This window comes from Nyctibius grandis, chromosome 8 (assembly GCF_013368605.1).
Source record: "Nyctibius grandis isolate bNycGra1 chromosome 8, bNycGra1.pri, whole genome shotgun sequence".
In the NCBI taxonomy this organism is placed as follows: domain Eukaryota; kingdom Metazoa; phylum Chordata; class Aves; order Nyctibiiformes; family Nyctibiidae; genus Nyctibius; species Nyctibius grandis.
In genome coordinates, this window is record NC_090665.1 from 46,776,509 (window position 1) to 46,800,341 (window position 23,833).

Sequence of the window (23,833 nt, forward strand, 5' to 3'; positions counted from 1 at the left end):
TGCAGTGCAACTAGCTATATTGAGAGCTTTATTGAATATTTGGGGTAAACAACAGGGAGTAGTAGCATTTTTTTATTAAATTTGTTATCGTTACCTTAGTATTTTATTCTTGCATTTACTGACTGTATATCTGTTAGCATTCAGCTCGGATATATAAATTATTAATTTGATTTTTTTTTTTCAACCTCATCTAGGTTTTTCTGAGTAATTCCAAAAATAGCTTTCAACATGCCTGAAAATCCTGCTGCAGGTATGTAGTCTGAAAGTGATTACTTTTGTTGAGTAGCGAGAAATGAAGCTCCATTCCTAACATGTGCTTTGTGGTGCAGATAAACAGCAGGTGCTGCAGATCCTTGATCGTCTGCAAGCAAAACTGCATGAGAAAAGAGATTCCCAACATAATGAAAACCTGACTGTTCTGCGTAACACGCTCAGGAGCCCTTTGTTTAACCAGATACTGACCCTCCAGCAATCCATCAAGCAACTGAAGGAACAAGTGAGTGTAAAATTAGTGCAATGATAACTATAATGAACGTGGAACTTAAAACAGGGTACGTAGGCGTGTGTTAATGAGGGTGGTCTCATTAATAAGCTGTAACTTGGTGTGAGTGAATGTTGGCCCCTGTGTTTTTGGTGTTTTTTTTTTTCATCAAGCTGGTATATACAGAGTCACTACTGGAATGAGAAGTGATATTGCAACAAACAGGTCATGGAGCAACTTGCTTTGAAAGGGATGCAGAAGAGGCAGGCGTGGAGAACCACATCAGTCAGAGAAAAGCATCTGCAAGAGACATCAGCTCTAGTACTCTGAGTTCTGAACACAGTTGGAACTGGGATCCTTTGTTTTTCACAGAAGCTAAATACTGTTTATCAGCTAACTGGCAGCATCTTTTCTCCTTAAAAGACATCATCACTTAGTTCCTGCTGACTTGTACAAGAATGGTTAACCTGTTTTGGGAAATATAATCTAGAAAACCACCTCTGAAGATTTGCCAAGCTCTGATGCAGACGTACCCAAGCTAGCTTTAAAATGGCTTGGCTCCAGCAGTGGAAGGGTCTTGTGTGGATTGGTTTATAATGCCAGCTGACACTTAGATCTTGTGGACATGGGCATCAATGACACATCTGCATGAACAGGTCTCACTGTGCAGTTAGCAGAGTCAGGCGTGCAACCTTAAAATCAGGGACTCCCTTGGCATACCCTAAGCAGCAGTGATCCCTCTCTCTGCTGTTACTGCGCCTGCCCAGCTGCAGATATAGTGGGGTGGGTGTCAGGGGGACGAGGCCACCTTGCTGTCATTGCCAAATGTATTGCACGTGTTCCTGCCTGGGTGGTGTGGTAGTGGTTGTGCCATTCATTCTGTCTTCTTCCCATGTTCGCAAATGTGCTGTACCTGCTCCTGTTCCTTCCTTCCAAAGCCTGGGTGCATGTCTGCAAGCTATGAAAAATGTATGAAGATGCAAATATATCTAAGATCACGCTTTGTGACTGTGGCATGATGGATTTTGTATCCAAAATATTCAGAATTCTCCTATCTGGAAAAGTTTGTTTTTCTTGAAATTCTTTTTAAGCATGTCTCTCATGAGCAGTTTAATTCACGATGGGATTTTTCAGTTTACTATGTCGCACTGGGAGTATTTCTGCATTTTATTATCTGTCAAGACTAGACATTGAACTGCAAGTTCTATCAATGATAACACGTTCAGTGGTAGGTAGTTTGTACCCTAGGCTCTCTCTGGGGAGGAGAGAATACAGACCAGGCCTTTGGCTCCTGAGTGACTAACTGACTCTTAAAAAAATTTGGATTCTTGTGCTAAAATTGTCTAGGTTTGCCTGACATTTGCAATAGTGCTTGAGTGCTGCTTTAATGTTGTTGCTTTTGCACGTGTTGTTTCTGGAATATCAGGGTGAAGAGAGGATAATGGTCACGGGCAGGGAAGCAGAATGAAAGAAATGGAGAAAATGAGTGAAGGAGAAACACAGCTGAAACATTCAGGGAACTTTTCCTTCCAAAAAACAGTTTAAACTTGATATGGTAGTTTGGTTATAGCTTATATATTAACATTGCCTAATTATACAGGTGAGTATATTTGTGTGAATAGGCATGTATGAACGCATGTATGCTTGCTTCTTTGGCGTCTTCACACAAGAAGATATATGTGGAAATCTCTTCTTTTGGTTTTAATAGTTTTTCTACATCTTTGTTCATTTTCAACAGCTCAATTATATGCCTCCTGACCGTTCAGTAGATTTTGATTTTACTAAGAGAGGGCTACTAGTGTTTGCTGACAGATCAGTTGCTGCTGGGAGCGTGTATGCACCTTGCAGTTCACCTGAACCCAAAGCATCTACCTTCGCTCCAAACCTGGGAGTTAATGAATTTAACACAATCATCCAACAGATGGCAAAGGTAAGGCTCTCAGGTTTGATGAACCAAACTTATTTTCCTTTAATATCAAACTTTTTCTTGCAGGCTTTTGGAGTACGTTTTCAAACATGCTCTTTTGTTGTGTACCTTGGAGTGTGGTGTCTCCAAGCCACTAAGAGAGCAGAAGTGCTGAGGGTAACTTCTCCCTGTGAAAGATAATGTCAGCAAGGGAAAGTGGTTTGGTGGTGGTTGGTTTTTTTTTTTTTCCTCTTTGCCAATGTTTTTTTTGTCTTACATTCTACTAAACACACAAATTTAGAAAAGAAATTTCAGTTGCCAGAAAATTTTTTTGGTATTTGATGACACTTAATTGAAAATGGACATTTTCTGCAGAAACTTGTTTTGATGGAGAGACTTGTTTTATCAAATGCATTTTAAATTGGAAATGTACCAACTTTGTTACTGTATGAACAGTGCAAATGATTAAAGAACTGGCATGTAATATTTTATTTAACTCTTCATTTAGTATGTCTTAACTTTGCCAGACAGATGCTGCTTTCATTAACATGGGATGTAGCATGTACCAGATGCTTATGGAAGTTATACAGGTGCAGACATCCATCCATGTGGGACTGGCATTTATAGCACAAATGTATTGTTCTGTGTTACTTTGAGCCATTAATTTAATTGGTTAGTCATGCCTTTCTATATTAAATAACTGTTGCTAATTGACTACCTTAATGTAGCTGTAATATTTTGAGCATAACTCTTCTCATTAGTGTGTCATTAACTCATCAGATAAAAGATTTAGCAGTAAAGACTGCACATTATTTTGGATAAAACACCTGTGGTAGCAATGCATTCTCTAAGTAATATTTCCCAGTAAACAACCCCAGGAATCTTGTATTTGAACTGAAAAGCAGGCAGTCACAAAAGCAAACTTTTTTTAGCATTAAGTGTGAAGTTGCAGGGAGGGGAAGGAAATTAATTTCTTTATTTAAAAGCTGCAATCTTTTGAACGCACACCTAAAACTCAGCGTTAAAAGCAAGGGGAGCCAAAAGACAAGTAATTTAGTTTAGCTATGCAGCATTTCCAGAAATCCCAAATATATTGCTCTAGACAGCACTTCGTTCGTAGTTTTCATCCAGTTTGGAATTCATCTCATAATGCGAATGAAGTGTGAAAGCAGCTCTTAAATTCCCTGAGGTTTCAGAACCTCAGAGTGCTTGCACATCCAATACTCTGCTATATTAAAAATAATAAATGGAGGAGCTTTTATAGAAATAACATATTCGGTATTTTGCCTTTGTTTAGTCTTAGGAGGAGAATAATTCTCCTGGTGTTCATAAATTTTAAACTAGCTCATTCTGTTGCATTGAAAATTAGTAAATCAATTTTTTCTGTTTTATTAGGGGAGACAAATAGAATCAATAAAGATTGAAAAGCCTTCTGTTGGAGGTCTTGGATTTAGTGTGGTTGCCCTTAAAAATCACAGCTTGGGAGAAGTTGGTATCTTTGTCAAGGAAGTCCAGCCAGGAAGCATAGCTGACAGGTGAGATCTTTATAATTGTGTTGGAAAATTGCAGTATTTCCATGAAGGAAAAAGTCATGACTTTCACACTGAAGACTCTATCAGACTAACGTGTTTGTCTGGGTTATCTGGTGAGATATTTTGTTGGTGGTATCTTGAATTCTGGCTTTTCAGCTAAATGGACTCATGTTTTGAGGATCAGTTTTTCAGATGAGTTTTAAATATCTGAGCCATTCGTAAATGGAATTTCCAGAAATCATGACTCACTCAAGAGAATCTTGAGAACTGATTAAAAAACAAAAGAAAACTCAGAAAAGAATACAAGGAAAATAAAAATTAACCTCCATTTGAATTTTTATGCATTGTGTCCCTGAAAGATTTTTTTTCCCCCCTTGTTTCTTTATTTATGTGCCTATGAGAAAGCCCTATTTATAGCTGGTTTTACTGTTTGTTTCCTGTGTAAATTTAGATCCAGTCCTCCCGACAGATCCCTGCACAGATGTCATCATAGAATTGAGGCTTCAGGCATTTTCTTCCTGTATTGTCTGTGGGTTTTCACCCAACAACAAAAGACAGAGCACTCCTTTAAAAATAAAATGTGATTGTAAAGCCACAAGAGTTGGCATGAGACAAATGCAGTGCTTGGAATTATGTTTCAAGAAAATGTGTCTAGATTTCAAGTCATTGGTGTCACTTTTTAAATAACACATGTCAGGAAGTGCCAACACAGGATGACAAAAAGAGCGGGGAGAGGTTGGAATGATAATGGCTATGGGCCCGCAGAGAACACACCAGAGAACACTTAAAGAAAAGCATATTAGGCTCTTTCAAAGTAGAGACAGATGGACTGATCCGGATGTCAAAGGAGAGTGAATATCTCACTTTAGGATTTGATGACCTGCTGCTCACTTTCTTTGATGAGAGAATCTAAAATATGGTTAGTGCTGGAAGAAAGTGATTTCTGGGAAACATCTTAAACATCGCAGTGTAAAAAGTAAGTTTAAAATGCGTTGGTTAAGATGTGCAGTTATATTGTTTTGGAGTTTTTATAAATTTCCCCAGCATGCTTCCCATTTTGCTTGGAGACAAGATCTCCTGGAGACTTTTTTGGATTCCTACAGAGCTTTGAAGGCAGTGTCTGTCTATGTAACAGTTTGGTCTCGTGCTCAGAATGAATATTTAACAAAGGAGATGAGTGATGGTTTCTCTCTTGTCGCAAATCTAAATTCATCACTAGGGTGAATTAACTGTGAAATTTATATTATCTCAAGGTATAAGTTGAACTGTGTGTTACTTGAAGAAAGTTTGATATCTGAAGTTTGATACTGTAAATTTTGAGTAAAATATAAATATGCAGCTCATCGATCTTTAGATTAAATAATGATACAAAACAGTATCATAGCCTGAGTTGTGGGTACTTACAGACAGTATCATGTAGTGCTAAACATAATGAAGAATAGTTCCTAGTTCATTGTATAGCTACAGAAATAACTTTTTTCTGCCCTGTAGTTCCATATCATCAAGAAAGGATGAGGGAATTCCATTGAATTTTGAATAGAAGCAAAAGGAAATAATTGAGCAAATTTCTGTACCATATAAAGTTGGAACAAAATATGGCCGGGCAGTTCAGGACAGTGTGGATTGTGTGTAGTTTGTATGTTGGTGAAGACAGTCTAATAAGCAGATTTTTTTAATATATAAATATTTAACCTTGCATAACTGTATTTTGCATGTTCATATTTAAATTACACAAGCCTGTTGCGAGTCACTATGCTGCATTTTGAAATTTCTTTCAATGTTTTGTTAAGGGATCAAAGACTAAAGGAAAATGACCACATACTGGCCATTAATTGCACCCCATTGGATCAGCACATTTCCCATCAGCACGCTATTGCCCTCCTCCAGCAATCCACAGGATCTCTACATCTGGTTGTTGCTAGGGAGCCAGTTCAAGGAAACGGCAGAACTTCGGCTGTCTTATTAAGTGATATAAATCCACCTGAGACTGTGAGTTGTTGTAATGCTGTCAAAATCAGATTCTGTACTATGCTGGATATTTTTTTGTGGTTGTAAGTGTTTGCGTTAGCAAGCTTTACATATAGGGATTTTTTTCTTTAATCAGATTTCAGACGTGATGACATTTCACTTAGACTGAGCATGCAATAAGTATAAGGCTTCTGTTGCAAAGCTGCGTGAAGTTGTTATAAAATAGATCCTGGGTTTTTATGGGCTAGCAGAAGCTTCAGTAGATCAACATATTCTTAGCAGCAGGGTCTGTTCAGCATAGGCTGGGTAAAGCATTTTACGAGTCTACCCAGCTGAAACCTACTTGTGCTTAGCAATTAAAGATGCTCTGATTACATCTTAAAAGAGTGTAAACATAGCCTATCATGAGCACTGCTTGAAATTTCCCAACCAATTTAAATTTAAACTGCTCAAAACAAAAAGCCTTGTCTTTGTTTTAAAAACAAACAAAAAGTATCTGTTAAAGAACCTCTCAATCCCTGTTTATTAATCAGGGTTTTTTTAATCTGCAAATTTCATTGGTTGTGAACCCTTTTGTTTTCTTGAACAAGGAGAGATTGTCACTGGGACATGTAATAAGCTAGGGCTGAACTTCCATCTGTGTTCAAACCATATGGTCCAGGTGGCTTCACTGAATTTGGTCGAACTGCACACCTAAATGCAGGGTTTGTAATATTGGAATCTTAATTTATTATGCTAGTAGGTTTTGATGAAAATCTGGTTAAGGGCAGTGCTTTTCCTTATTCTCAGTAATTATTTCCCTCATGATTATTACAGAGCTAGTGAAATCTGAAGGTTTTAGTGGATAATCAATATTGTTTATTGCACTGAAAATTTTAAAGAATTAAACTTTAACTGCTTTTTCATTGAAAGATCTGCACTGAACAGACTAACAAAATAAAATACAAATATATATCTCTAGAGGGGGTCTTTAAACTTCTTTTATGATATTTAACTGGCTTTGGCAAAGATTTTCAGTATGCTAATAAATCCTTTATTCACAGAAGACTTAAATCTGCCTACTTTGCTCCATTTTGGTTTCTATGAGATATTAATCTGACAGAAACATTGGCTGGGTTTGGGTTGCTTAACAGCTTTGTTATTTTCAGATTGTCTTGTAGAACATACGGTCATGGTACAATGTAGCTTAGAAACATGCTTCCAGTTCAGTATGGCAAAATATTGTACTGCGCTATTAATTCGGCATGTACTGGTGGTGTTTAGAGTGTGTAAGTGAAATAACAGAAGTAAGAATTTGGGCAACGCTAAGTGAAAACTAGGCCAGTGCAAGCTCCTTGCCTCTGTTTTTCTCTGTTGTTTGCAGTATTCTTGATTTATGAAAAGCTAAAAGGATAGTTTTCATTTTGGCAAGAAAATCTTAAAATTGCTTTTTCTTAGTCAAGCCTTTTCCTAGTATCCTGTTATCCTGAACATGAAGGACAAAATGTATGTTTAAAACCAGATGAGAAATCCCACTGTGTATTTACAAGGAAATGAAGCTGACTGAACAAAATCCAACAGATCTCCAATATGTGGGGTAGAGAGAGAAAAGGGCTCTGATTAATTCTCGTAATTCCTGGTACATATGAAAGTGAGAAACATTAAAGATCGACTGAAATTAAAATCTCCTGTTTTTATTAATTGCAGATTCATTGGGGCCACGTTGAAGACGTTGAGCTGATTAACGATGGTTCAGGATTAGGCTTTGGAATTGTAGGAGGAAAGTCGAGTGGAGTAGTTGTAAGAACAATTGTTCCTGGGGGATTAGCAGATCGGGTAATTTGTTATATTATGTTACTTCTTGTTTGATTGTAAAGTATAATTAACTGGTTTTGACAGTCTTAAAATAGACTAATATACTTCAACAAAAGGAAGCTGATAGCATCAAAGTCTGGATGCTGACATATACTTTATCGATAAATATGTTGAAGGTATGATTGAGGAAAAAGTCAGCACCTGATATGAATTAAGTTGTTTCTCAGCCATGCTTTGGCTTTTGTAACACTGTTGAACATGCAGAAATTCTGAAAAGTTGTGTAACCTTCTAATATTTTCAATACTCCTGATATTTTGAGCCTTTGGTCAGTCTGGGGGAGGACAAATGCTCTTGATGGATTTGCACATCCTCTGTAGAATTTGGTACATTTGTCAACATCGATAGGGACAAACTCTCCAAATGAATTGTCAGGCAAGAGAATCTGCCCTATTGAGTAATCGCATTGTAAGATTCAGTTTATAGATTGAAGATGTTCTGTTTTTAGTGGGTTTCATTTTAAAGGGGTTTTAATCCCTGCCTTGCAGTCTGACCAGTTCCAGGAGACACTTAGGATTGATGCAAAGCCTTTTGAACTTACTGATGTCTTTTAAAGTTGCACAGGTACAGTTTGCAACCTTTGATTGCTAATCTTTGAAGACTCATTGCTGAGTGTTGCTACATTTCAGGAGTAGAACATGTGCAATAGCAAAACAGATTTGGATTTTTAATGTGAATTTGGTTGTGACAAGTTACAGTATGTGAGGTCTGGAACCCATGCAGACAAGATCCAGTAACATACAAAAGAGAGAGGGTAAGGTTCTTCCTCCAGTATAGGATGGAAACTAAAACTGGAGATTCAGAGAGCTTTACTGGAAAATGTTGGCTTTTGCTTGACTGCCTCCCTCCGAACCGGTCATGTATAAATGAGTGAGTTTTAATTATTGCGTAACACCTGTTTTGCTGTAAGGAATAAAGTGTTTTGGCTACAAATGAAGCATGAAAGTTAAGAACTCGCCACATCATTCTCAGCTGAATGAGACATCATTAAGAACATGTGAAAGAGTGAGCACATATACATGTTAAAATTGGATGAGTTTGTAAATGAGTTTGAGTTAGTCCTGGGAATAACTCTGCTAAAATTGCATATAAATCAATGCACCTAAGATGTTGGTGCTGTGCTGATCAATACCAGCTGAGGATTTGGTCCTATGAATGCTTGCTTATAATAGAAATGATGATGAAGGTCATGAATCATAATTATCATGTAAAAAAGGGTTTGTGTGGAGTCTTGTTACCGTCAGTGGATTTACTTGCTGGAGTTGGAGCTAGTCATATGAGAAAAGAATTGCCAGGTTAGTATGGAAGTATTAGGAAAAACTCTAAAAAGTCCTAAATTAAAATGCTCTACCTTTTACTCTGACCCCCATCCGATGAGGAGTATTCTATGAAACAGCAATACATAACAGCCTCTGAGATTATAAAACATTGCTGTCCTCTGTTTTCTCCGAAATGAGAAAAGTAACTAATTTCTTAGGAATGATGCTATTCAACCTGGGTATTTTACTCAGTTTTGGAAAGGTTGATTTATCACTGTTAACTACCGTGGAAAAAACAGTGCATAATTGTGCAAACGCTTCCTTGACTTATTTATAATGTTGCCATGGTGGTCAATTTTATGGTATTTTCTTGCATTGGTGCTCATGGTTGTGAAAATGCCTGTACACAGTTTCAATTTTGTAATGGAAAAGATATTTTACGTATAGAGTGGAAACATTTTTTACAATTTTATTTATGTTTGAAGGATGGGAGGCTCCGGACAGGAGATCACATCTTACAGATTGGAGGGACCAATGTGCAAGGAATGACCAGTGAACAAGTTGCCCAAGTGTTGAGAAACTGTGGGAATTCTGTTAGGATGATTGTTGCGAGAGACCCAAAATGTGAAATTGTGGAGTCTCCACCAGCTCCTGTGAGCTGGCCAGTCAGTACATTACCTTCCCTTCAAAATGAAAATGTAAGTATCTGGTGTTTACTTGTGACATTTTTAAGTATGTTTGTGCCTTGTGATCAGAAAGGCGGAGGAGAACAGAGTGTTCTTGAGACCTAAAGTGCTTCTCCTCTTTTGGGTTTCCAGGTATCATATGCGTGTATTTAAGTGGTCATTATTATAGCCCTGTCTTCTATAATTTTTCCCTTTTTCCTGTATGTTATTAATACCTATAATCTCAAGATCAGAATGACCAGCTTTACGGAATTTATTTCAAAGTGGGTAATTTAATTAGCAAGACCATAAACATTATCAATACATGGTACTTTTAGTTCTCCTTCGTAGCTCATTACATTTTTGCTAATCAATCATACGTAAGTGAATTTAAATCTTGAACGTGAATTTCCATAGTCTGAAATCCTGAGCGCCGTGGCCACACCAGAATTATTCAGCACAATCATCTTTCTATGAAACATAAGTGTAATGTTTTCATAGTCTACACTACTGTCTGTGATAGGAAATATATCTAAAAATTTTGAAACTTGTTTTAGCAAATCTTATCATGGTCATATCAAAGTCTCTTGTTTTTGAAGTCATTCTTTTCAGTTTTGAGTAATTAAAATCAACAAATGCTACACTAAGTGTACAGTAGGTCTCGAAACATAAACAAAGCTGTGCTTGTGTACCATCTGCTACTACTGTGCTGCTTAGATTTAGGTGTAGAATCTGAGTAGCCTTTTCTTTCTTGTCTAGTTTCTTGATTATGAGTGAAGAAAGCTATTTTTTTTCGAAGCACCATTTTTAAAGGTCAGACTAGCAGTCACATTGTTACAAACTCACCTCCTCGCTTACTGGGCATAGTCACTGCACAGGCAGCCGTTAGCTTGGTGTCTTGCATCTCTCTGGAAGACTACTGTGGCTGAAGCTGTCAGTAAAGTATTTTGGGTCCTTCTCAAGCTCCTCTTCTTGGAAGAGGGATTGGTGAAGTAGGAAACGTGAGTGGCAGAGAGGTGGGAGGGGGTAATCTATGTACGTAACATTAGAGTCTTATAAGTGGGCTTGTCCAATACTCTGAAAAAAGGCTTTCCTAGAGGATCGGCATCATTAGGAAGCACTTCTTTTCTGGCTGTATCATATTTTCCAAGGCCCGTATTAGGAAAAAATTGCGTGGTCCTAGTTTTGTTTCCTCTACAAAGTACTATTTTTCTCTCTTCCCTGCCTCAAAGGCAGGCCTGTTTGTCACATTGTAGATGCTGCAGCCTTTCTCAAATGTTCTTCCTTCTGGTGTCTTTTTAGTGCCCTCCTTATTCCTGCTTCATAGTTTAGAGGGGAAAAAAATTGTGTTGCAATTTCATCTATTCCTTTCTGAATGTCATCTGTTGTTTTCTGTACTGAATAGTGCTTTCATATTTAGATTTGAAGAAACCCCTCTTTCTGGTGTTGAGAGATTTGCTGAAGTCAAGAATAGTGGCTAATCAGAATGTATTTATTAACTTAATGATGATTTTAATGGCCCACCTTTCAGTTTGTATCTGATTTACAACAGAACTTTTTCCTATAATCTAATTTCTCTCTGGTTTCTGAGTACTTTCACTAGCTGTGAGCTTTGGAATAGAGATTATTTTCCTCTTCTTTTTTGCAAACCAGCAGAAAGGCATTTTTAATATATGGTTAGTTTTTTTCAGTTTTATATAAATATTTGATTTCCTTTAAATTTCCTGCAGCAGAGAATAACTGAAACTACTTAGTCTGTGCATGGGCACAGGAAAACAGTTGTTATCTGTACTCTCCAAGACACTGACAGCAATATTAGCAGCCTACTCGTGCTGACAGTATTTAGGACTCTGTACTTTCATTTTTCTGGACTCCACTTCTGATGTTTTGCATTCTACCAATAACATTTCTTAGAGAAAATTTCTGTAGAGCCAGAGCACTGACTATGAAGGGCTTTTGATTGTCGAAACACCATGACTCTCAAGGCCATAGCTCCATTTCAGATGTTGCTATAGGCTTGTTTACTGGTTTGGTTCCCTCTCCTAAAGATAAGTGACAAAGCGTCAAGATTTACCTTCATCTCAGTCAGTGTCTTCTAGAGCAAGAGAGTTGGAAAGCATTTAATGAGCTTAATGAGTTGGCTGGGGAGGGAGGTGTGTGTGATATGAAAGGAGATAGCTGTCCATTGATTTCTGTTTCAGTGAAAAGTGAAATAGGTACAGCCATAACTTTGGCCTGCTTTTAATGTAGGTTCTTCCAAAGCTGATATTTGGCAAGCATATGATTAAATTTCTCTTTTGTTGACTCTCTTAAGAAATGTTTTCCAATTTCCTGGTCCATTTTTTGCTGTTGGCAGTGACACTATCCCTCTTGATTTCATCACTTTAACAGACCTTACTCTGATCATCTGCTTATTTTTGCTCCCATTGGGCCATATCTGATTACTGAAAACAAACAGCTTTATGTATTTTAATTTATCCCTTGCAATCCCAGATCTATGTGCTTAATTGTTTTTCTCCTTGGTTGCACCAATATCTTTAGGGTGTCCTGTTTGAATTCTGTCTTGCAGTTTTGATTTTTACGTGTCAGAGTAGAGTGGTTGCACAGTGGGACATACTGAGGCCAGCTTTGTGGGGACTTTTTTCCATATGCTTCTCCAGTGTAAGATCAGATCATATGATCATCTTAGTGGCTTTTATGTTTTTTTTGTTTTTGTAGTTGTAGTAAGCGGAGTGTTTAGAGAACAGGTCATGTTATGTGCTTCTCTTTTCAAGTATTGTTTGTTATGAGAGGTTGTCTTATCAGTTCAACAATAAAGCATTTACAAATTAATACTCTCCCTTCTTCTCTTAAGTCTTACAAGTAATTTTCATTGAACACGAACTAATGACTCCTTTGCTTCCCATTGCCTTAGACAACCTGGAGGCGTCCAGTGCTCTTTGCAGTTTAGTGGCGTTCAAATCTCAGCAGGATCATATCAAACTTATTAAGCTGGTGTGTGTAAGATTGACTTTTGGCATGGTTTTGTGGTTTGGGATCTAGCATAAAAACAAACAATAAGCCCAAACACCTACCTAGTCTCCCATCTTGGCATTTAAGTAGGCGACTGCTTCGGTAGTAGAGATGTGCCTACTATGTATACACGTGGTTTCTTTCAGGGCATCGAACCTGTTTCTGCTTTGAGATCCCTTTCCTGCTGCCCCTCACTTCCTCCTTTCCTAGTAGGTGATAACAAGGAGAGATAAGCATCACTCTTTCTGACAGAAATGTGTGATGTGATAACACTGTATATTTATACCTTTTTTTTTTGCTTCTTAACTGTCCAGTAGAAAGAGCTCAGGGAAGTGGATTCATGACACTGTTTATCAGGACTAACATGTGAAAGGGAGAGAATAAATTCTGAAGGCATTCAGAGTTTCTCTTGTCTTGTGAGATTGACTGGGAAGTTTGTTGTTACCAAGTGGCAGCAGAAGCTGAAGGGAAATGGCCCCTGAGCAGTCTAACAAAAACCTTTGTTTTCCATAAAATATAAATATTATACCTCTGACAGGTATGTGGAGGAGATATTAGGAAAGAATTTAAAAAGCAACTAATGACTTCAGGTGACACCCTATTTTCAGCAAATCTTGGGTATATCTCTTTTGCAAATATGATCCCTTCTAAAATAGGAAAATCAAAATCACTGCTCGCTTCTGGAGATCTTGACCTGCAATATTGTAATGGTACTGGGAAACTACGAGATTTTTTTGCTGTCTTGTGCTTTATTTATAGGATAATACCAACCTCTTTGAGACCTGTGATGTTGAACTTATAAAAAAGAATGGGCAAAGCCTGGGAATAACAATTGTTGGATATGCTGGCACATGTGATGTAGGTGAGTTCTACAGGATTTAGTAACATCTGGGACAGGGGCTTCTCAAATGCATTTATTTACTATGGTGAAAACGAATAGCACTTCTTTGAAACAGTGTAACCTACAAAATCTATGAAGAAGATATTTGGAGAACTTGCTGCTAAGTGAAATTCAGCCACAAAAATTTTTACAAGTGTTGTAATTAGCTTAAAAAAATAATTCCCACTTGACTGCTGGGCTGTGAATTTTACATGCTTATGTTGTTACTGTGCAAGACATTAAACTGTAACAGTCAGTTCCTGCATGTACAGACTCTTAACACAGTCAGGTTCCTGTCCACACTATTCCTTATTTTGCCCCTGTGGTTTGTATATGACACAATTCATTTAGCACATTTTAAGAAGAATTTCAAAAACAGAGTATTGGATGTCCCCAGTCTGCTTTAACTTTTGAAGGGCACCTTCAATACGTACAAAACAGCTCAACGTGCAACTTTGGTTATTTAGTGAATTGTAGGTGTTAGAGTGGAAATGATTAGTCAGATTAACTAGTCCATCCCTCTGCCAGGCAGGAGATGCAGAGAACCCTACCTGTGCATGATGTGTAATGCCACCTTCCCGAGGTGATGTACTTGTCTTTGGCAGAGGGCTGTTTCAGTGTCTAAACTCTGGGAACAGATTAAAATATCTGTGCTAGGATATGGGGACATGGAATAAGTTGGTTTGGTTGGTTGGTTTTTTTTCCTAAATCCTCTTTAAATTAGAGCTGTTAACTGGTCTTTCAATCATTGGTTCCACAAATGATAATATCTTTAAAATTGACTCAACTGAATATCTGGTTTTGCACAAAGGGGTTGTGCTTTTTCTCCCCTCGCCTTCCTCATGGGACTCAAGAAAGTATTTTGGGAATGTGGTGCAGCTGGGGCTGCTCTCCAGCCCTCTTATTTCCTAGGGCATCCTCTTGTGTTGCCAGTCAGGAATCCCAGGCCAGTGCAGTGAGCACTGGGAACTGGGTTGGGCAGGAGCACATGTCAGGCAATGGGAAAAGGTGGATTTGGAAAAAAGTGGAGCAGAAGGGTTACCGTTTCAACTGATGATTGAGTTTGGTTTGGTTTGATTTCCTTGTTCTAATTAGAAGTTAGAATTAATATTCAAACATCAAACATCACAAAGGACAGCTTTTCTGATTTCCATGTTTCTAGTTTTTTTTCTTTTTTAAAGCAAAATCCTTTTTCATTAAGATTTAAAGTACTAAATTCTTTAGCTGTAAGAAGATGATTGAAGTCCTGATCAAAGTACTTAAGCACATACTTCACTTTTAGCTTAGGAAGTCCTATAGAAATCAAATGCAGCATGGCTTTAAGTGATTGTGGTTTAAAGCCTGGGTAAGCACAAGGATGAATCCATGGACGAGGTGGCCTTTTGTGAGCTGTTTTAAGGAAAAAAAATTGAGGTCAGTGTACAGGTGGTTGGGTCGGTGCTGTTTTTTCCATCAGAGATCCTCAGTCGTTCTACCTCAAGCTTTGTGAGTGGTAATGTACAAATGTTGGTGGTTTACAGAATCATAACTTTGTAGATGGAAGGTGTGAAAAAGGCTGTAATTAAAAATCTTAATAAGGAAAGAAACAAATTAGGTTAATGTAGTGACTTGTTTCTCTTCCTCCCCTCCCCCTGCCAACAGAACCTTCCGGGATTTTCGTGAAAAATATAATACCTGGTAGTGCTGCTGACCACAATGGCCAAATTCATGTTCATGACAAAATTGTTGCTGTAAGTAAAATAGTCTGCTTGTATATTGTTGTAGAACTAATGCTTCATTACATACCTCAGTGTTAAAAGAACAACGTAGTAAAGACTTTCTAAAATTAATCAAACCTCCTCCACTTTGTAGAGGAAATAATGTGGTGGTTCGTATTTGTTTAAGTAGATTTGTAACAAATGAGCTTTGGCTTGCTGTGGTTAAAATATTATTTTATATTCAAAGAAGTAGTAACTAGTAGTTAACGAAGAAAGAGGCAAGCATTTGGATTAAAATGTTTCAGAGTGGAGAATCTTGGCTTCTGGCCTGAAGTAAAGATGAGCAGCATCAGCTTCCATTTGAATTGAATGGGATTTGAGGATGGTTAAGATTTTGCAAGATGTGGCACACTGGTTATCATTCTAATGACTGTGGAGCATAGTGTGGATACAATCAAAATGTTAATAGTCACAATTTAGGTTTAAAAACCCAAGCTCTATGTGTAGAAAAATTAAAAACCATTGAATAACAGTGAATTGAATAATAGCCAATTTTGCATTCACAGTACAAGCAGGAATGAATTACACAGTCTTTTTGTTTTAAGAGATAATATTTATAGAGATATGATTTTAAATTACTTTTAAAATGAGTGCTATGCCAGACGTTCCAAAGTCAGCTTCTACTTTGTGAGAGCAAAAATGGATACAACCTTTTGCTTTTATCTGGAGTTTTGCAGGAGAAGCCCATGTTGATGCATGATCTAACAGTGAGGTGAATTTTGGGTGTAAATTAAAACATCTGAATTAATATAAGAATTGGGCTGTTCAGAGTGGATTATATGAACAGTTACGTGCATGAGCTTGTGTGGGACATGTTAGAAATCCATGAGAAAATTAGCAGTGATAATGAACTGAACAGAGTTCCAGGCTGACTGCTCTTTCTGGGAAGCTTTGTGCACAATACTCCTCAAGCTTTTTTTTGTAAGCAAAGAAATTATAGGGGGAAATCAGTGCATACTTAGATTAGTAAATTCTGTTTCGTGGTTGCCCCATGCAGACAGAAGAAATTACTGGTGTGTTTCCTTTTAAAATGCATTTTGACAATATTATCTAATTAGTGAAATGTAACTGATTTAATGAGATTGTTTTGCAAATACTACTGTCTTGGGTCGATAACCCTATAATTTCTGCACAAAATAATATGGATGTTGCTTACGGTGTATGGTCCAGCCTAAGAATATAATGTGATTACTATTATATGATACGATTTTCTTGTTTTAGGTTGATGGAGTTAATATACAGGATTATACCAACCAAGAAGTGGTAGAGGCGTTGCGTAACACGGGACAGACTGTACGCCTTACCTTACTTAGAAGGAAACCTTCTTCTACTATTTCTTCAGAAAGACCTTCAGATAGAAGTAATCCTTTTTTTTTTTTTCCTTTTTTAGCAACTGATTTAATTTTTCACTCAATTTACAGTTACCTAATTTAACAATTAGGACTAGATACCACATGATCCTAGATTTTGTAAGGGCACTCTGTAGAAAATGAGATACTTCAGGAGGAATGTAAAGAAACAGAAATAAGGGATTCAGGAAAATTGAGTGCAAAACTCCTGTGTGGAGGAAAAAAAAAAAAAAAAATATATATATATATATATAAAAAAAGTAGTTAGTGAGGTGGTGTTACTACTTCATATATTTTGCAACATCTGATTTTTTTTTTGTCTGTTTTCACAGTGCAGCCAACTATTCCAACCTTTGTGTCCTCTGGAGCTGTAGGGACTGAAACTAGTGTGGACACTAAGAATGAGAAGCACCAAGAACAGAAGGATAATCTTCAAAATGAAAAGAAGCAGAGTCTCCATAAAACAGGTGGACAGGATATCTTGCAGTGTCTCTTCTGAGGCTTTGGAATTGTCTTTAATCCATTTTCAATACTGATGGGCTGTCGTGGCTTTCTCCATCTTTAGCCTTTGCTCTATAATGCTTTTTATTCAGGTCCAGATTGCTAGGTGAACACCATCAGGAGATGGAACTCTTGGGAGTTCACATATACTTCCTGACCCAGTGTTACCTCAGTCCTATCTATCTTCTTGCTCTCACAGATCTTAGGCTCCTGCATCTGCAGAGTCTTTTCAAAATATTCTGTTGGTTTCCTGTACATCATCTCTGATGCCCATTTGTTGCAGTTTCCTCTCTGGCACTGCAGTAACTTCATCAGAACTCACCTTCTGAGCTGCTTCACCTGGCCTCCTACAACCTGTGACCTGAGCTACAGCATCCTCCCTCAGGAGTTTTGACTGAGTAGGGCTGGCTGAAGGACCAGAGGTGGCTGCAGCAGCAGGGACAGGGGATCATGTCTTGTGACATGTCTCCATTTGTAGGTCATTTTCCACACAAATGAAACACATGCCATTTCCATGAACATCTGTCTCGCCTGTGTGCCACCTGCCACGTAACTGCCTTGCTCCTTTGCTTGTCCTGCTTATGGTGCTCCTGGTCACTGATGTTTCGCAGAGTACCAGCGAAATAGGAAGCCTAGCACAGGTTATGTCCACCTGCTGTGAGATTCCCCACTTGGCAATGAATCTTTCCTTGCTGTTGGTTCCCAGACCCAACTCATCTACCTTGTGGTACTAACACTGTTGCATTCTGCTTCCCCCCATGCTGCTGTTGGAAACTAGACTGCAGTCTCTAGACATGCAGTTTCTGACTTGCTTGTCCTGAGCTTACTAGCTGAACTGGAAATTATTAACTGTACACCTCTGCAGGCAGATGAGAATCTCTGGTCTGGCAAAGGCGTAATAGGTGTAAAGACCTGATAGCTGGAATCAGAAGCTGGACAGAGTTCAAATTAAGCATGTGTTTTGAACAGCAAAGGCAATTGGACATGGGGGCAGATCACAAAGGCATGGATTGATTTGGTTTTTAGCTGACTTCTGAATCAAGGTTGGAGGCCTTTCCAGAAGGCATGCTTCAATTCCCTGACAGATTTCTGGGCTTTTCTACAGGAGCTTCTGGGTGAATTCTACAGCTTGTGTTAAAGTCAGCATAAATTATCCTTATGCCTTGCAGTTTCTAAGATATGTAGATGTAATAGGGGATTCTAAATTATGGCTGTCAATGAATAACAATTTTGCTATGATTGTGGAGGATCTGTCAGTATTAAAGACAACCTGGAAACGAGAGAAATGTAGCAGCTCCTGTGTTCCATTCTGGTTTACTTTTCTGTCCAAGCCTTGTAACCAGACATCCTTTGTTGTGACTTTTACATGTTCCCAGAAATAGGAAGCCAAAATAGAGGTGGCTGAGTAGCTGACATGTGAGGTTATCAAAGCATTGTTTTAGCTGTATGTATGCAAAAGCATATATTGATTTGTAGTTACAATGGACAAATAACTTAAGGACTTAGCAGTAGGATGTATTTAGGGGCAGAAGAGCCAGGAGGAGTTACTCTCGCTATGACAGAGCCTAGAAAAGAGCAACATGTGTTGTCCTGTGTCACTTATCCAGTCCTTTTTTACCATGGAACTTTCTATGCATAAAGTGTTTTCTTTTTGTACTGAAGCCAACAATATCTCTGTGGTCAGTTCCTGACTACTCGTGATGGGGTTATCTTGTGTCACAGGCTGCAGATGCCTGCCCTGATGCAAAGAGAACTTCCTGAGGAATTTGTTACCTAATACCTGGTGCTGTGCAAATATGGTCTATCAATACGAGGATCAGTTCATGCTGGGAACTAAAATTGCTTTTACCTGGCTTGAAGTTATCAAACACTGTTAGTCTCAAAGTGTCTTACCTAGATATGCCTTAGTGATGCCTGTTCTGCTGGTAATCGGCTTGGATCAGACTGTATTTTTGAGCCCTTTTCATAGCAGACCTAAAGTGGTTTGATGTGGATCCACTGCCTCTCCATAAATACTCTAAAGCCCTTAGTTTCAAAAGGAGTTTGTAACCAACTTGTATGTATGTGAATGGCTCCCCTTCAATTCTAGCATTGTGGAAATCTCGTAATCCCCTTCCTTGGAGCTCTGCGGAGTGAAGGGTCTGGAAGGTCTGACCTCTGAGGAACGGCTGAGGGAGCTGGGGGTGTTTAGCCTGGAGAAGAGGAGGCTCAGAGGTGACCTTATTGCAGTCTACAACTACCTGAAGGGAGGTTGTAGTGAAGTGGGAGTTGGCCTCTTCTCCCAGGCAACTAGCGATAGGACAAGAGGACACAGCCTCTAGCTTGGCCAGGGGAGGTTCAGGTTGGACATTAGGAAGCATTTCTTCTCAGCAAGGGTCATTAGGCATTGGCAGGGGCTGCCCAGGGAGGTGGTGGAGTCACCATCTCTGGATGTGTTTAAGAAAAGCCTGGACATGGCGCTTAGTGCCCTGGTCTAGTTGACATGGTGGTGTCAGGGCAATGGTTGGACTCGATGATCCCAGAGGGCTCTTCCAACCTGGCTGATTCTGTGATTCTGTATGGTGCAGATGCACCTGGGTCTGGCGAGGACTTCATTGCCAGTTGGACCCCTGCTGATTCCTTGCAGGGACGGTGTGGTATATCTGCACTGCATTCCTCAGCGCATCATGTAGCAAGTGTAGTATGTGATTTTTCTATTCTATGTATCCAAGCTCCCCTTATCCTGGAGAATACAGGATAAAGTGTTTGTATGCACAGTGTGTCTTGGGATACCAAAATTTAGACACTGAAGATATTGCTTGTTTGTAGTTGGATACTGCCCTCGATACCACCTAGCTGGTCCTCCTTGGGCCAGCAGGATAATGCAATGGGCCCGGCTTTGAACCTGAGTAAAGAATCAGGAGCATTTGATGCAATGGTAAGCAAGTATCATTGCTTGGTTAAACTGGGGTTTTTCATAGTGAAAAACTGCTTTAAGTTACAAGGTTCTGCAAAAGCTTTATGCAACTATAAAATGTGTGTGTGTGTCTCTGTTAAAAAGTTGAAATACTTAGTTGCGAATTTTACTCATACTGAAATACGATGTATAAGATTTCACCTTGGAATAGAATTTAACAGCCAAATTAAATTCCAAAGATAGGTGCTTATTTTGGACATGATGATGGGCACTTCATTATAATGGTGCTAAAGTAAATACTGCTAATTTAAGGCTCTGACTAAATTCTGGAAATGCTTTTAGAAGTTTAATGTAAAAGGTATGTTTTATAGAATATGTATTACTTCCCTTTAAGCCCAGTTGTGTGAAATCCTTATTAACTTATGTTTCCTGGAGAGGTATTAAATAGTAATTCTGACCAGCCAAAACCGTGCTTAAGCAGTTCTGTTACAAAGGCAACATGGTTTGGGATGCAGTGTGCACAAGGAACTTTCTGCTAGCAGACTAGAGGCAATTAACTGAACAGCTGCATCTGAAAGACTGCAGACTGGGCAGAACTGCTTTCTTTTGCCTTGCAGCAGTACTCCAAACCCAAAGATACGATGATGCTAGCCAGGCGCTTAAAGATGGCTGGGAAAAATATCCAACAGTAGGGCAGATAAAGGGAGTGCATTAATGAAGTGACTAGAGCCCAGTACACGTCCTTGTATAGTAAGTTTGTGAAACCAGGAGGAAACTGCAAGAAGAAACGATCCAGTTTGGAAGATGCTGGCAATTTTGACCAGGAAAGATGATTTTTACAATACATTTGTGACTTATTCTTGATGCTTGCTAATCAGAAATTAAAAACTGTATGGAAATGCAGGCAGAAGGACAGACTAAATATGTTGAAAGTTGTTGCTAATGAAAGCTGTCTCTGGGAAGCGTTTTTATTTCTGAGGCCTTGCACATTATAGAAGACATGGCACATATCTCAGGTCCTGAGAAATCCAGCTGGATGAGAGACTAGAAAGAAACTTCCTATTAGCTGCCATGTGGAAAAAGCTGTTTGGGGAAAAAGGAGCATTTTAAGTGAATTGGGTGATACCATTGGGCTTGAATATATTTAATCCAAATCCCTCCAGCCAACATTTCCACAGGTCTGAGGAAGTTACAGGCAAAGACTTCAAAGTGTGTTTGAAAGAAAGGGGGAAACTTCAAATGGAGACGTGCATCAGCACCTGCTCTGAACAACTCGTAGATTTTGGTAATGTGTTTTGGAAGTGACAAAAAAAGTCTGTATTCAGCCAAGTGAACGCAGCTTACAGTTACTGAACTGAACTTGGAGCTTGACCCTAAGATTCATTACTCCTGGTGAACATTAAAATCTATATTTGGCTGCACAGGGGATTGCAGGTGCTTAGGTCCTGTGTGTTCACGCTGTAACTTTGTAACAACAGAAAAAGCAACTAAAGAATTTCTGTCCCTATGTATTTCTGCAAATACAAGTAGAAAAATGCACTGAAGTCCTGGTTTTGCTACAGTTGAGAAGGAAAGATAGTGATCAGGCTGTGCTTGATAACAAGGCTCACGAAGACAAGTTCTTAGAAACTTCAATTAAATCTAAATGGAGGAAAAAACCCTTAACTCACAGCTGAGAATTTCAAGACAATTTGTCTTCCTTTTTGTTTTTTTAAAGGAGAGAATTTATTTCAGAGAGAACTGTGGGCTGTATTTACAAACCCAAGTTTTTACTCTTGGTGGGGTTTCTTTTTGGTGACAGAAAATTGCTGGAATCTTTGAATATCAGTATCTCTTTGAGCCTCGAGGTTAAAGATGCTCTGGATATTTCCAAGTGAAGTTTCAGTTGTTAGGCTCCGAGGAGTGCGATTTCTCAGTGCAGATCAGACAGAATTTGCCTATCTGGCATGACAGAAAGTGAGTGGAAGAGATACAATGGTGGGTTATGTTGTTGTGTAAGTTAACTTAAATCTTTGTTTTTAATGAGTGGAAAACTTCAAAGTTATAAAATGATGTAGTGAGGATTGTATTGCAAAGCTCGTGTTTTATCTTTGCAGTCTACAAAGGTGTTGAAAGCAGAGGCAGCTTGACATCCCATTTGTGTTGGCTTTTGCTAGTAGGTAGGCTCTGAGCTTCTCTTGGTGTCTTCAAAATTCCCCCCTTGAGGTATTTTACTCGCTGGTTTGTGTGCAAGATGTGAGGCTGTGATTTACATTCTAAATTTCAGTACGACACATCAGCAATACTAAGTGGTCTGTGCCTTGTCTAGACATCTGACAAACTATTACAGTCGTTCGGGGGGGAAAAAAAAACCCCAGTTTTTAGTAGTTCAGGCCCCAGTTGCTGCTGCTGTAGCTGCTAGATGGAATTTGCTTTAGATCTTGATTCTTACCAGTTAAACATTGCTTCGGCTTGGAACTTTATATGTGCGCTGAGCTTCTGGATGAGGTCAAGTGCAGGGCAGTCAGTCATTTTATGCTGTCTAGCTCTGTCAAATTGTCTTACTTGAATGTAATACTGCCTTGGTTCATAAGTAAGAAAGCTGAAAAGATATAAATGTCAAGATAGCCAAGTTCCCACGGAAGACTGGTTTAGAACTGGAGCTTATATTAAAGCTCATGTTACTTACTGGCCTAATTAAACTAGACAAGGCTTTATACCTGCCAAATGTATAAATAAAGTCTGTGACTGCATTGTGCTGACGCAGCCCCTTGATAACAGCAATATCTTGTCAGGTGTTTTACTTCTTCAGGGGGTTCATTTTGGTGGGAGATAATCCTTCCCTGGAGTGGCAAGCATTTTTATAGCAACAAATCATGAAGTCGTGTGAAATCTGTTTTGCAGCCTGAAAGAATGATTTATTTACAGTACTACGTGGAACAGAACTCGCATCTCATCAATGCAAGCATTGCCTCTTCTGCTTCTCAGTCGAATAAATCGCACGTTAGCAGTAGCTGACATTTTGCATTGTTTTCCTAAGAGACGTTTTTGATTTGCACTGTTTGATAGACTCAGCTTAATGCACTTTCTTTTTTTGGGATTACTCCCGCTAATCTTTTATTTACACTGAATTTTTATTGAAGTATTTAGAAGTAAACATACTTCTGAATGTACAATGTGCTTGTAAATTTAATATTCACCTTCATATTTAGGAAGAGTCCCACTCCCTCCAGCACATGAGCTGAAATCCAAGTGGGAAAACCTGCTGGGACCTGAATACGAAGTTATGGTATGTTATCTTTCAATAAACTACACTCATGTATGTTATTTCTTTAAATGACAGATCTGTGAGCTTAGCATTACAGGCTGTTTATAGAACAGTTTAGTGTTTGGAACAGATTGGTAACATCAAATTTTGTTTCCTGTAACATCAAGGCTGAAATATAGGGGTGTTAATAATAAGGTTTTGGGCTTTTTTTTGTTCTGTTTATATAGATACTATTGTTATACAGATACTAGACAGGAACAGTGATTTAAGAAAATCAACTGTCCTTTTAAATCTGCATCATAGCAGCCACTTAAAATATGTGGCATTTTTATGATTTCATTTATTATCTATTTGTTTTATTGTGCACTGGGAAAAAAAAGGCCCAGGGCAGAGCTCCTGTGTTTCACGAAGAATCATACAATTTTATTAGAAGAATGAAAGAATGATTTTCAAACATGCTGGGAAAATAGGAAGTAATTCATGGTAGCATAACTTTGTGGTGCCAGTGTCTATTAGATATTTCTTCAC

The 23,833-nt window shown here is 38.5% G+C and overlaps 1 protein-coding gene across 1 annotated transcript in view; it reads left to right on the forward strand.

Annotated features, from left to right (window-relative positions):
• The first annotated feature begins 221 nt into the window (after positions 1-221).
• Positions 222-23,833, forward strand: part of PATJ (PATJ crumbs cell polarity complex component) — a 147,010-nt gene continuing 123,398 nt past the window's right edge. The window contains exons 1-13 of the mRNA XM_068407131.1: positions 222-250; positions 330-496; positions 2,220-2,411; positions 3,783-3,922; positions 5,710-5,908; positions 7,574-7,702; positions 9,484-9,696; positions 13,435-13,537; positions 14,981-14,983; positions 15,197-15,285; positions 16,534-16,672; positions 16,994-17,128; positions 23,250-23,326. Of these exons, the coding sequence (XP_068263232.1) occupies positions 229-250; positions 330-496; positions 2,220-2,411; positions 3,783-3,922; positions 5,710-5,908; positions 7,574-7,702; positions 9,484-9,696; positions 13,435-13,537; positions 14,981-14,983; positions 15,197-15,285; positions 16,534-16,672; positions 16,994-17,128; positions 23,250-23,326 (1,608 nt within the window). The 5' untranslated portion in view covers positions 222-228. The remainder of the gene's footprint in view (positions 251-329; positions 497-2,219; positions 2,412-3,782; positions 3,923-5,709; positions 5,909-7,573; positions 7,703-9,483; positions 9,697-13,434; positions 13,538-14,980; positions 14,984-15,196; positions 15,286-16,533; positions 16,673-16,993; positions 17,129-23,249; positions 23,327-23,833) is intronic.